Source organism: Puma concolor, chromosome B3 (genome assembly GCF_028749965.1).
Source record: "Puma concolor isolate L17-30 chromosome B3, mPumCon1.1.hap2, whole genome shotgun sequence".
NCBI lineage: Eukaryota > Metazoa > Chordata > Mammalia > Carnivora > Felidae > Puma > Puma concolor.
In genome coordinates, this window is record NC_141672.1 from 3,237,453 (window position 1) to 3,250,851 (window position 13,399).

A 13,399-nucleotide genomic window follows, 5' to 3' on the forward strand; every position below is an offset into this window, starting at 1 on the left:
AAAAAAAAAAAGAAAGAAAAAGGCTCAGAAACAAAAAGTGATCTAAGTTAGTTAACACAAGCTTAACAAAACATATCTATATAATGTACCCTCTTTTTCTTTTAATTTTTTTTTTAATGTTTATTTATTTTTGAGACAGGGAGAGACAGAGCATGAACGGGGGAGGGTCAGAGAGAGAGGGAGACACAGAATCTGAAACAGGCTCCAGGCTCTGAGCTGTCAGCACAGAGCCCGACGCGGGGCTCGAACTCACGGACCGTGAGATCATGACCTTAGCCGAAGTCGGACGCTCAACCGACTGAGCCACCCAGGCACCCCTCATGTACCCTTTTAATAGCATACACTAAGAGAGACACATCTTTTGTGTGGTATGCTTACCAAAAATATATAACCTTAATTAACTGTGAAAAAACATCTGACAAACTTAAACGGAGATATATTCCACAAAATAACTGACCAGTACTCATCAAAACTGTCAAGGGCATAAAAGACAAAGACAGAGGAACCATTACAAATTGGAGAAGACTGAGACACAATAACTAAACACAATGTGGGATCTTTGATTAGATCCTAGAAGAAAAAAAGAACCCTGGAGAAAAACTGGTGAAAATTCAAGTTCTGTCGTCGTCATCATCATCATCATCATCAACAGTATCAGACCAATATCAATTTTCTGGCTTTCATAACTGAGCTATGGTTATAAAGGTGTTAATATTAGGGGAATCTGAGTGAAAGGCATACATGAACTCTGTACCACTTTGGCAATTTTTATTTAAGTCTTAAATTATTTCCAAATAAAAAGTTCAATAGATAAGATACACACATAGATACACAGATTAAGAAGATTAACATTGACTGTGAAGCCATAGTAATTAAAGAGAACAGAAAAACCTAAGGGGTATGGGCACAACGGAAAAACAGACCTATGCACCAGAATATAAAACTAAATGACATGAGTACATGGGAACCTTAAGATACAATGAAAGGGGCCCTATAAACCAGAGGGGAAAGGATAGATTACAGAGTAGACAGCAGTGGGAAAACCAGTTCACCTTATCAGCCGGGGGGGGGGGGGGGGGGGGGGGGGTACAAAACTAGATCCCTACCAGAGAAAGGCTATGTCTCCAGAGATTAAAAACCTACATGTGAAAGGTAAAATGATACAAGGTTAACAAATGAAATATAAGAGAATATCCTTGTGATCCAGGTATTTAAGTAAAACTTCAAAAGCACAAACACAAGGCAAAATTTATGTTGGTTACACCAAAATCAACAATTTGTTCAATGAAGGGCATTACAGAAAGATGACAGAAGATATGTGCAATGTCCACAACCTACATCAGATTAACATCTAGAAAACCAAGAATACCTAAGAATCAACAAGGAAAAGACAACACAAAAGAAAAATGGACAAAGGAAAAACAGCAATTACAGAACACCCCAAAAGCCAAAGTATATATAGACCTAATAAAAATCAAAGAGAAATACAAGTTTACAATGAGATATCACATTACACTCAACAGGCTGGTAAAAAATTAAAGCTGGATAATGCTAAATGTTGGCAGGAACCAGGGATACTATGCACGACTGGCAGGAGTGTGGATTGATTTAGCCACCCAGAAGGACAAGTTCTGGCCCTATCTGTATTTCCTGTGACAGAGCAAGTCCACTCCTAGCTACCCCAAGAAAGTCTTACACGGCTCCATAAGGGACATGGATAAAGATATTCATGGTAGTATTTTGTGGCTGCAGGAAGTGCAATGTCTAACCCTGAGGAGCAGACAGGTTGAGTATGGTAGATAGATCACCATCCCACAGACTGCTAAGCAGTGGTCAGAAAACAGATTAGACTCATAGATGAGATATATACAGTATTCACACGAGGTGCCAAATGTATACTTTGTAAGAGCACATACATGTACACACATTACAGCATATTAAATAAACTATGGGGAATGAACTATGGGGATTAACAAGAATAAATAAGACAAGGGCTTCACACTGACCTATAAAGATAACGTGGTGGCACCTGGGTGGCTCAGTTGGTTAAGCGTCTGACTTCGGCTCAGGTCATGATCTTGTGGTGCAGGAGTTCAAGCCCTGAGGCAGGCTCTGCGCTGACAGCTCAGAGCCTGAGCCTGCTGGGAATTCTGTGTCTTCCTCTCTCTTTGCCCCTCCCCCGCTCACTTTCTGTCTCTCTTAAAAATAAACATTAAAAAAAAAAAGATAATGTGACTTTTTGCAGCTGAGTTTACAAAAAAGGCTTCTAAGAATATGAACAACAGAAATGGGAAACTATTACTGTTCATATCCACAAATTCAGTGAAACTGGTTTCATTTTTAGTAAAATATTATTGCTGTAACAGATAAACTAATCATAATAGACTGAAAAATCATTTACTCGTCTAATCCCCAAAAGGACTACAGGCACAAATAAATTGTGGCTAAAGAAAAATTTCACTCAGTAGCTTTTGACCAGTTAACTATAAGCTAAGCAACTATTAAGTGCCAGGCACTACAGAGTGATGAAATAAAGTATGGTGCCAAACCTTCAAGGTACTCCTAACCTACCTGAAGAGCTAACATGCGGAATAATAACTAAAACAAAAGGCAATCCCTGCCCCACTGAGAAAATCAGAGAGTAGGTACTCTAAGTGCCATCCGTCTATGTATTTTTCAATTTTCTAGTAGAAACACTAAAAAACGTATCAACAGGTTAAATTAATTTTAATATTTTATTTAACCCAATATATTCTCAAATATTTCAACACATAATATAAAAAGATTAAGACTGCATATTCTTTTTTTCACACTGTCTTTAAAATCTGTATATATTTCATCCTTACAGAGCCACATTTCAAGTGGTCAGCAGCCACACGTGGCTAGTAGCTACTGTGTGGGATAATGTAGTACTAAGCACTCAGAGGAGGTGATCATTTGAGTGAGATGAAAGAAAAAAGGTATCTTATGAAGGGATAATCTTTAAAGGATAAGTAGTAGAGTTCTAATGAAAGACAAAGGTTATTTCAAGCCAGGCACTAGTACAAGGAAACCTAGCAAAACGTGGGGGGTGGGGAAATGATCCCCTCCCCTGCCCCCCCCCCCCCTGCACCCCAACCTGCATGTCAAACCACTTTCATCTCTCACAACTCTCTCATTTCATGGGACACTAACACTGGGGGGGGGGGGGGGGGGGAGGGAACGCTTCATTTCCTTGACATCATGATGGCTGACAATTTATCCTTATGCTCCTGACTAGGCTGTCCTTTCTGCCTTGCTCTGCTCTCCATCCCCAACCCTTAGCTTAATTAATGCCTACACCAAAGTACTTGACTATGAGTTCCTTGTGGGCAAGAATAGTCTCATCTCTGTATTCTCAGAATACAGGACCTGGCAACTAGCAGGTGTGAAATCACTGGGTAAACAAATAGCTAAGCAGAACTGTCTGGCTAGAGTATTAAGGTTATACAGATGAGCAGTTGGAAACAACAAAGCTAGAAAGGTGGATCAAGAATAAACCTCCAAAAATTTAAAAAAAAATTTTTTTTTAATGTTTGTTTATTTTTGAGAGAGACAGAGACAGAATGTTATTGGGTTAGGAGCAGAGAGAGAGGGAGACACAGAATCTGAAGCAGGCTCCAGGCTCCGAGCCATGAGCACAGAGCCCAACGCGGGGCTTGAACCCACAAAATTCTCATCACAAGAAAAAAAAAAAACGAAGTATGTATGGTAATGAATATTAATTATTATACTTATTGTGGTGATCTTTACACAATCAATACAAATAGTGAATCATGTAGCACATCTGAAACTAATAAACCAATATGGAGGTTATGTCAACTACATCTAAAACTTAAAAAAACAGTGAAATAAATTAAATTTTTAAAAGATGAGGCATAGATCAGTGAATTGGTCATGATTAAGTTACTTGTATTTGAAAGCTAGTTTTACATTTTTTTTTAATGTTTATTTTTGAGAGAGAGAGAGAGAGAGAGAGAGAGCAAGTGAGCAAGCGAGCAGGGGAGGGGCAGAGAGAGACACAGAATCCAAAGCAGCCTCCAGGCTCTGAGCTTCAGCACAGAGCCTAACATGGGGCTCGAACCCACAAACCGTGAGATCATGACCCAAGCTGAAGTCGGACGTTCAACTGACTGAGCCACCCAGGCGCCTCTGAAAGCGAGTTTTAATTACAAGTATGTAATTAACATAACTCCAAATCCCAACTTCTTCTATGTTTTGTTGTTGTTGTTGTTCCTTCTTTTTTGCTCCGCATCTTGTCCACTCTACCTCAGACATGTCTTCAGATGCACTCCTCCAACTGGTCTTAGGCTCCCATCTTTCTCTCTCCCTTCCAAACCCAGACACTATCCATCAGTTCTCCCTTTAAGAAAGCAGTCTGAGATTTTAAAAAAAGGAGAAAGGAGATGATGTTGCTGGAATAACTACAGAGGGGAGAAGCTAAGGATACAGGGATAGAGATGAGAAGACCAGTAAAAAGACATCAACATTAACGACAGCTAACATTTATCTGTTACTTACTGTAAGTAACAGGCACTGTTTTAAATGCTTTACCCATATTGTCTCATTTAACCACTAATTCAACCAATATTTTATTGAACCCCTATAACAGATGACAAGCATGTTCTAGGTATTTGTTGTATCAGTAAGCAAAACAAATTATTTCTGTTCTTGTGGAGCTTTCAGTATACCAGAAGAAACTGACAAAACACAATAAACATAAGCAATGTGTAAATATGATACGTGAGAAGGTAATAACTGCAATGGAGAAAAGAAAAACTAGACCAGGGTTAGTCACAGGAGAGTCACAGGTGATTAAGCCACTGAGGTGATATTTGAAAAGAGGAGGTGAGAAAGTTAGCCATAAGAATATCTGGAAGAAAGGTGTTCAAAGAGAAATGCAACGTCAAGGCCCTGAGGTTGGAGTGTCACTTGTGTGTTCACAGAACAGCAAGAAGACTCTTAGGTCTATGGGCAGAGTGGGTGAGGAGAGGCAGAAGGTGAGGACCAAGAAGAAAGGAAAGCCGGCGCATGGAAGGCCTTATCGTTGTAACAGCCCTATGAGGTCGTCACTATTACCAATGCCATTTTACAGATGAGGTAACTGGGGCACAAAAAAGTTAAATAACTTGTCCAAGGTCACACAATAAAATGCTAGACCAGATTATAAACCCAAAGAGTTACTATTAAGTTGTTTTGAAAACATGACGTTGACATTGTTGACACACTTCCCATTACAAAGTAAGGTCCGTGTCCCTTGTGTTGTGATAGATTTAACCAAGAGCAAATGACACAGTGTGACTTCTGAGGCTAGGTCATAAAAGGCAGGGAGCTTCTATCTCTTCTGAAACACGGAGCAACCTCGGAAGTCTGTTCGCACTGAGGCCTCCACACTGGAAAAGCCCTTTGTAGACCCTCTGGCCAAGAGTCCCAGCTGAGCCTAGCCCTCTAACCACATCTGCCAAGGTGCCAGATACATAAGTGAAGAAACTATCTAGGATGTGGATCTTCCAGCCCAGCTGCTCAAATCCCACTAGCCTTTCGAGATCCTCCAAACTGAAGTCCCAGATATAGAAGAACAGAGATAAGTCATCCCTGTCTGAATTCCTCAAACACAATCTGTGAGCATAATAAAATGGCTGCTGTTCTACATTACTAAGTTATGGAGTGATTTGTTCCACAGCAATAATATGAAGAACCACTATACAATAAGCAGGAAACAAATGTTAACAACCTGAACTAAGTAACAGAAATAAAAAAAAAAAAAAAAAAAAAAAGAACCCCAAAACAAAAACTGGAATACACTACCATGGTACATAGAAGGTTCTTTATCATTAAACATCTTTAACGTCTAGATGGCAACGTTTTTTAAGAGAAGAAAACAAGCTCTTTTATTCCATTCCACTAATAGAGCTAATACATGCCTATGGATACCAAGGAGGGCCTAGGAATAGGTAAAGGCTAGCAATTGAGGGAAGACAAGGAAAGAGGTGGAGACAGTATGTAAACAGAATGCCATCAAAAACACCTCAAAGGCCTTCAACAACAAAAGGTGACTGCCCTGGTTTAAATTATTCTACTGGAGGGGCACCTGGGTGGCGCAGTCGGTTAAGCCTCCGACTTCAGCCAGGTCACGATCTCGCGGTCCGGGAGTTCGAGCCCCGCGTCGGGCTCTGGGCTGATGGCTCAGAGCCTGGAGCCTGTTTCCGATTCTGTGTCTCCCTCTCTCTCTGCCCCTCCCCCGTTCATGCTCTGTCTCTCTCTGTCCCAAAAATAAATAAACGTTGAAAAAAAAATTTTTTAATTATTCTACTGGATAAAGAATGGCAATTCTCAGAGCAGAAAGCTGAGTTAGGGAATGGTTCTGGATCGACTCCTCTCTAGGATTCCCTGCTAGAATCTGCTCTTGTAGTCAATGAAGTCATAAAGGTGCTTACTGCATAAAGAATGAAGTTATATATAAAATTCAGAAATAAAGACCTTTGGCCTCAGTTTATTCAAATTTTATATTAAATTCTATCCAAATACACATCTTCATGTAAAATGTCCATACTACAAACCCCCCAATATTGAACATCCACTCAAATGCAACTGCCTATTAGCAACAAACAAAACACCTCGTGCTGTTTAACACCAAGACCCCTTTGTAACCCACTTAAACAATGCCTTATCTAGTCTACATAAGATTATATAAGACTAGCCACAGATGAGCAGCTCAGGTGGCTAGAATGCAGTGCTAAAGAACTGTTCCTTGAAGAAAAAAATGCTTTCTTCCAGTGCCAACTTCCGCCCTCCCAATTACTGTGCAGGCAGGTGCATATGGGTCAGCATAAACTCCTTATTACTACTTGCAGACAAATTCCAAGCACATTCTTTAAATTCTTTTGTAAGACAACATTAAAGCTGGGAGATTTCCAGGGAACACATCTGTTCTCTCCTTCAGATTTAATTTGAAAGTTTAAAATGGTGGTGAGATGGGGTACCTGGCTGGTTCAGTCGGTAGAGCATGTGACTCTTGATCCCAGGGTCATGAGTTCGAGTCCTATGCTGGGGATGAGTTTACTTAAAAAAAAAAAAAAAGTACTAAAATACTTAAAAATATATAAAAATAAAATAAGATGGAGGTGAGACAAGGGTTTTCCGCTTTACTCCTCCTAGTGGTGATCAGAAAGGGCTGCATTCCCTGACTCTCACTTCCTGGTTGGGAAAAAATTCCAGGGACAAAATTTGTCTTAGATCTTGGATCTTAGAATCCAGAACAATCCTCCAAAACTAAAGGTAACAGATACCAAGGCGCCTGGGTAGGTCGGTCAATTAAGCATCGAACTCTCAATTTCAGCTCAGGTCATGATCTCATGGTTTGTGGGATCAAGCCCTGCTATGGGCTTAATGCTGACAGTGCAGTGCCTTCTTGGGATTCTCTCTCTCCCTCTCTCTCTCTCTCTCTCTCAAAACTAAATAAACAAAAAAAAAATTTTTTTTAAGACAACAGGTACCAGGGGCACCTGGGTGGCTCAGTCGGTTAAGCGGCCAACTTCAGCTCAGGTCATGATCTCGCGGTCCGTGAGTTCGAGCCCCGCGTCGGGCTCTGTGCTGACAGCTCAGAGCCTGGAGCCTGTTTCAGATTCTGTGTCTCCCTCTCTCTCTGACCCTCCCCCGTTCATGCTCTGTCTCTCTCTGTCTCAAAAATAAATAAATGTTAAAAAAAAAAAAAGACAACAGGTACCACAAATTTACACTGAGTTGTGTATAAGTCTCTCACGGGTAATTACAATGTAAATAACCATGCACTACATAAAGTAACCTGTACTCTACTCATTGCAAATTTCCAAGTTCACCTAATTTACACATAGAAGAAACAAAAATGACCTTCAAATTGAAGTCTGTAAGATTTTTTTCTCAAAACACTTTGACACCATAAAAAAAATATTAATTCTTCAGATATTAACTTTTTTTTAAAGGCCCAAACAGGCTTTATTCAACAGATAGTTGTGCTTGAAAGTTAAAAGGCAGATTAAATAAAGGCATAGTATATACTTTAAAAGAAATGTCATTTAAAGTACAGTAAGTGATCAACAAATAGTAACTATTTTTATACTCCATAACCATACTTTCTTACAAAGAACCAACTTTAAAAACTCACGGAGCTTGAAAATTTTATTTAATCCATTGGAAATCTCTCTTCTATAGTCACAATACAACCTAAAGGGACATAGTTTAGTTGACAAGCTTTCAATGAATACTAATGCAGTAATTAAAGTGTGGTTTCTGGACCACAAGTTCTGGGAACTTGTTAGAAATGCAAACTAGAATCAAGGTCTGGGGAGGGGCCCAGCAATCAGAGCTCTAACAAGCCCTCCAGGTGATACTGGCGTTTACTCCAGTTTGAGAGTTTATTAGACTAGCTCACAGAGCTCAGGATGCTTTGTTCTGCAGGGACTGGGAAGTCCTAAAGAGCAGGTACAGGTACAACATGGTTCCTAGATATAACTTCTATGGAACCTAGCAGTGTCCTACACAAAGTAGGCACTTAAACTTGAACAGGTTAATGACAGTCTCCTATAACCTATACCTGGCTAGACAAGAACACCATCAGTTTATCTATTTCACAGAGATCAGAAATTCTGATGGCTTGTCTCCATTAACTAATAATAAGTAAATACAGGCTGCACACACACCAGGAGCTGTTAACTGACAGAGCCCTGGGGCCTCTGGTACTTTGACAAACGGCTCAGGCTCACAACGTGTCATATGCTTTAATATTTAAGTGAAAAAATACATTTCTGATTTTACCAGTGTCCAAACAGGATTTGCCCATGGCTCCATATAAGTCATGACACTGCAGAACAAAAACCAAAACATAAATTTTTTTTTGTTGCCTTCAAAATGCATCTTATTTCACATATTAGCTCACTGTAATATATGGACCCTGGATGGAGTCCAATTTGAACAAAGTGTTAAAAAAGTAGACAACTGAGGAAAATTGAAGACTGACTGGATATCTGATGTTAAGAAATTAGGATAAAGGGACTAGGATTACAATCTTTATAAGACTAAAGCTTTATCTCTCCTAAAAGCTTTAGAGATGAAATGATATGAGGTACTGAATTTGCTTCTTGGGGAGACCCCAAATGAAATAAGACGGCCACTGAGTATGTGGGGGGCTAACTATATACAAGGGTTTCTCAACCCTGAGCCTATTGCCATTTTTTGCCAGATGTTTTGCTGTTGTTGGGGGGAGGAAGGGGTGCTGCCCTGTATACTGTAAAATGTTTAGCAGCATTCCTGGTCAGTAAACTCTCTTCTGCTGTGACAACCAAAAAATGTCTCCAGACATCATCAAATGTCCACAGGGCAGCAAAACTGTTCCTGGTTGAGAACCACTAATACAAACTAAATTCTCCCTACTTGTTTGTTTGAAATCTTCCGTAACAATACATTTAAGTCTTATTTTAATTATACTCTGTGTAATGGCACATCTATATCTCTCTGGTTGAGTAATTAGTACATAAGCTTTTGAGGAACAGCTTGGTACCCAAAAAAGCAGAGGGAACTGAACTGGAGATGTGGAGCCTAGTGGTGGCTCTGCTACTAAATAGTGTTGTCACAGCAGCTCCTGTCACCTCTCTGAGCATCCTCATTAGGTCAGATTATTTGATTAGTCCTTATGAGTTTTAAAATTATTTGAAAACAGTATTATCTTTTATATACCCATCAGCTAAAGGTGGGTACTCACATTTATAAATCAAACAAACGAAAACAGAGTAGTGGACTAGGATGAAGACAATATTCTTGTTGCAAATAATCTGCCTTTTATTATTCCTCTATCTATAAGCAACATTCCCATCACAGCCATTTACAATTACTTAAAATTAAAATTGATTCCCAAGATAAGCAAAATGGAAAGTCTTTTCACAAAAAAGACAAAGTTGTTCTAGTCATAGTAGCCAAAATGCCCATCAACGGTGAATGGATTAGAAATTGTTGTACATTAACTGGGTGATGTATGGAAGTGTTGAATCCCTATACTACACACCTGAAACTAATATAACACTGTATGTTAACTATACTGGAATTAGTATAATAACTTAAAAAAAAAACAAAGAAACTTCTGTACATCCAAACAATGAATTACCCACCACTCAGCGATAAAAAGAAATGAACTACTGATACACACACAAACATTAATAAAGATTCCATTTACATGACATTCTAGAAAACATAAAACTATAGGGACAGATAACAGATCAGTGGCTGCCAAAGGCTGTAGAAAGAGAGAGGCGACTGACTGTAAAGGGCCCCAATGTAAGCAAGCACCTTCCTGGGCAATGAAGATGTTCTGTATGTTGACTGTGGTGAGGGTTACATGACTATACATTTGTCACAACTCATCAAACAAGACACTTAGGAAGAGTAAATGTTCTATCTCAATAAACCTGACTTTAACAAAACAGCTGCTCAAGAAACTGAGAGCTCTCATTCATTCTTGTACCCTGACCACTCAACTGGCAGTTCAGGAATGGCAGGCAAATAACATGACATATGCCAGACACATAACACTCGACACAAGGGCACCACACTGTCAAAGACACACAACTACTTCCAGAAGATTCTAACACAAGTTAAAAAATGGAACAGGGCACGGTGAATCCATGCCATGATACGCTACCAACCTCTGATTTTAACATTGTCAAAAATTCAAATTTAAACACATTCTACAAGAATAAAGGCACGCTCCGTACCTTACATTGTTTTCAAAGAATAAAGTTAGTAGTTTCTAACAACACACAGAAAGATTAGAACACGATTCAACAAATTCACCAGAGAACAAAGTAAAGACTCACTTAGGGTAAGTCCTTCATTACCACAAACCTGACTGTTTTTGGCTTCGGTTCATTTAGAAAGTATGGAGCTCCTGCTCTGGGTCAATGTAAGATTTTGCCGCTTTGAGTGCAAGTCAAGGACCGAAGCTAGCCAACTCCCCATTTTGCTTACTCCGCTCTGCAGTGTGGTCAAGGAACAGGAAACTGATCAAGTCAGGAACACGTTCTTCAAAAGAGCCCTAAGAAAACGAGTTCACGGACTCACCTGGTCTATGATTTCCCATCACTGACCCTTCACGGAACTTTCTAACCCGTCTCAGGTGAAGGAACACGCGCGGCGGAACCACCCACTCACCAGGGGAAAGAGCACTACGTACTGGGCGCTGATACACCACGGGAATGCTTTACACCAAACCCTGCGTGAGCAGATTAAGTCACCTGAGCGCCACCCAGCCAACAAGCGGCACTTGCAAGACTCAGACGAAGGCACCGGCACCGCCAGGCCACAGCGTCTCAGGCCACGGCTGAAAGCAGGGAAACGGGCAGAGCGAGAAGGCTGTTCCTCAGTGACGGCGTCTTCCTGCCAGGAACCACCCCGGAACACGTCTGATGAAAGACCCGCGGAGTTTCTTCCCAAGCTACCTGCTCCACGTCTTCCAGAAGGCACCCCCCGGACCCGAACTGCCCTGAACCGAGCGCGAGACAAGAGCTCAGAGAGCCCTTGGACGGAGTCAGCGTTTCTCCGAAGGCCTTTCCGCTGCACGTCGCCGCCCCCGGCCCTTGGAAAGGTTTCCTCGGACACAGCCAAAGGGTCCGCGCACAGAATCCCAGGCCGTGAGCGCTGGAGCGGGGGCTCGGCGCCGTCGAAGCCCGCTGGCGGTCGGCAGGCGGGAAGCCAAGCCCGGAGCGGGCGTCCCCCGGCCGGGGCGGCGTTACCAGCCACCTTCCTTTCAAAACCGCTTCATCGACCCTTCCAGACAGATGCGCCCGGAAGGGCAGCGACTCCTCAAGGAAGCCGGTACTCTCTCCCAAAACTTCTCTCCTGACCCTGCCAAGGGGCCCTCGAACACGCCCCCGCGGCCACTCAAGTGTCGAGCCGGTCACTAAGCTTAGTTCCAGACAGTTTGACAAAACCAGGCAAAAAGGACAGCCCACTCGACCCGATCAATGGCTTCTCACCGGCACCACGAACACGTTTCCAGCCCGCCAGCCCCTCGAGAGCTTGCCCGCCCCATCTGCAAGGAGAGCCTGCCCCAAGTCAGCACCAAGCGCGGCCGAGGGCGGACAACACGCACCGGGCGCGGCGGCCGGGGTGCCCCCCCCAACACACACACCCCGGCCGGCGAGCGGGACTCGGCGAGAGCACGGAGGCACGACCCGGGCCGCCGCCTCCAGGAAACGGTCGCGCCCCGCCGCCCCCCGCGGCCTCCGGCCGGCCCCCCGCGTCCGGCGCGCTCCGGGCCGGGGACCCCCGACGGCACGGGCTGCCGTCGCGCTCCGGGAGGCAGCGGGGGAGACCCGGCCCGGGCAAACCCCGAGGAGGCCCAGGGCACTTACGTTCTCAGTGTCTCTTTCATTCACCGTTGGCAACGGGGTCCTAGTGGACATTTTACTCCACTCCACTTCTGCACAATGCGAGGGTGAAACAAAACAGCACACGGCCTCGGGGGGCCGGCGACCTCGTCCTCGAGCGCCCTGCGGTTCCGGAACGGCGCCGCGGAGGGCGGCTCCCCTCCCCCACGGCCGTCTAGATCCCGGGCCGGGCCCGGGCCGTCCCTCGGCGGGTCCCGGGGCTCATGCTCCCCCGGTCCCGGCGGCCGCGCCGAGGAGCCCGGCGGGCGGCGGTGGCGGGGCCGGGCCGGCGGCGGGCTGCGGTCGGCCCGCCGGCGTCCCCGCGCCTCAGGGCGCCCCGCGGGCCCGGACCCCCTCGCCTCCTCCTCCGCCCTCGCCCGTCGCACCGCGGATCTCAACGCCGGGGCCTCCACACAGCGCCGCCGGCTGCCCCCGAAGAGGAGGAGGAGGAGGATGTGGACAAGGTGGACCGCAAGACAGGCCGCCGCGGGCTGCGGGCGCCGACCATGGAGGGGGCTGCGGAGGCGGCGCCTGCGCCCGGCTGCTCTGCTCCCTCCGGCTCGCTTGCCGCCTCAGCCTCCACCCGGTGGCCGCCGCCGCTCCCGGTACCTCAGAGCCTCACGGACCCAAGATGGCCGCCCCTCGGCTTCCTCTGCTGCCTCCGGATGCCGGAAGTGACGGAACCGCCGCCTCCCGGAACTCGGCCAATCAGCGCGGCCCGAGGAAGCTGGCCCGGCCGCTGTTGCTAGGGGCGACTCAGTCAGGTCTGGGGTGGAAGAGGCGGCGCTCTGGGACGGGAAGGGGTGGTGGGTCGCGGCGGGCGCAGCAGGCGCCCCCGAAAAGAGACGGCACATGGTCCTGGGCGGTGGCTTGAGCAGGACTGCTGGGTTGGCATGTACAGTGTTGATAGAGCGCCTACTGTGTGCCGAGGTTGAGGTCGCGCCCGCGGGACCGCGCTGCACAGAATCGAGCCGCGGCAGCAGTTA

The 13,399-nt window shown here is 44.7% G+C and overlaps 1 protein-coding gene across 11 annotated transcripts in view; it reads right to left on the reverse strand.

Annotated features, from left to right (window-relative positions):
* The window catches only part of MARK3 (microtubule affinity regulating kinase 3), a 115,991-nt gene extending 102,927 nt beyond the window's left edge, over nucleotides 1-13,064 (reverse strand). For 9 of the 11 annotated variants that reach the window (XM_086708721.1, XM_086708718.1, XM_086708722.1 and 6 more), the window contains exon 1: nucleotides 12,399-13,062. In XM_086708721.1, the coding sequence (XP_086564847.1) occupies nucleotides 12,399-12,449 (51 nt within the window). In that variant the 5' untranslated portion in view covers nucleotides 12,450-13,062. Of the gene's footprint in view, nucleotides 1-12,398 lie in introns of all 11 variants that reach the window. The other 2 variants (XM_086708724.1, XM_086708727.1) reach the window with 1 other exon arrangement.
* Nucleotides 13,065-13,399: the final 335 nt, after the last annotated feature.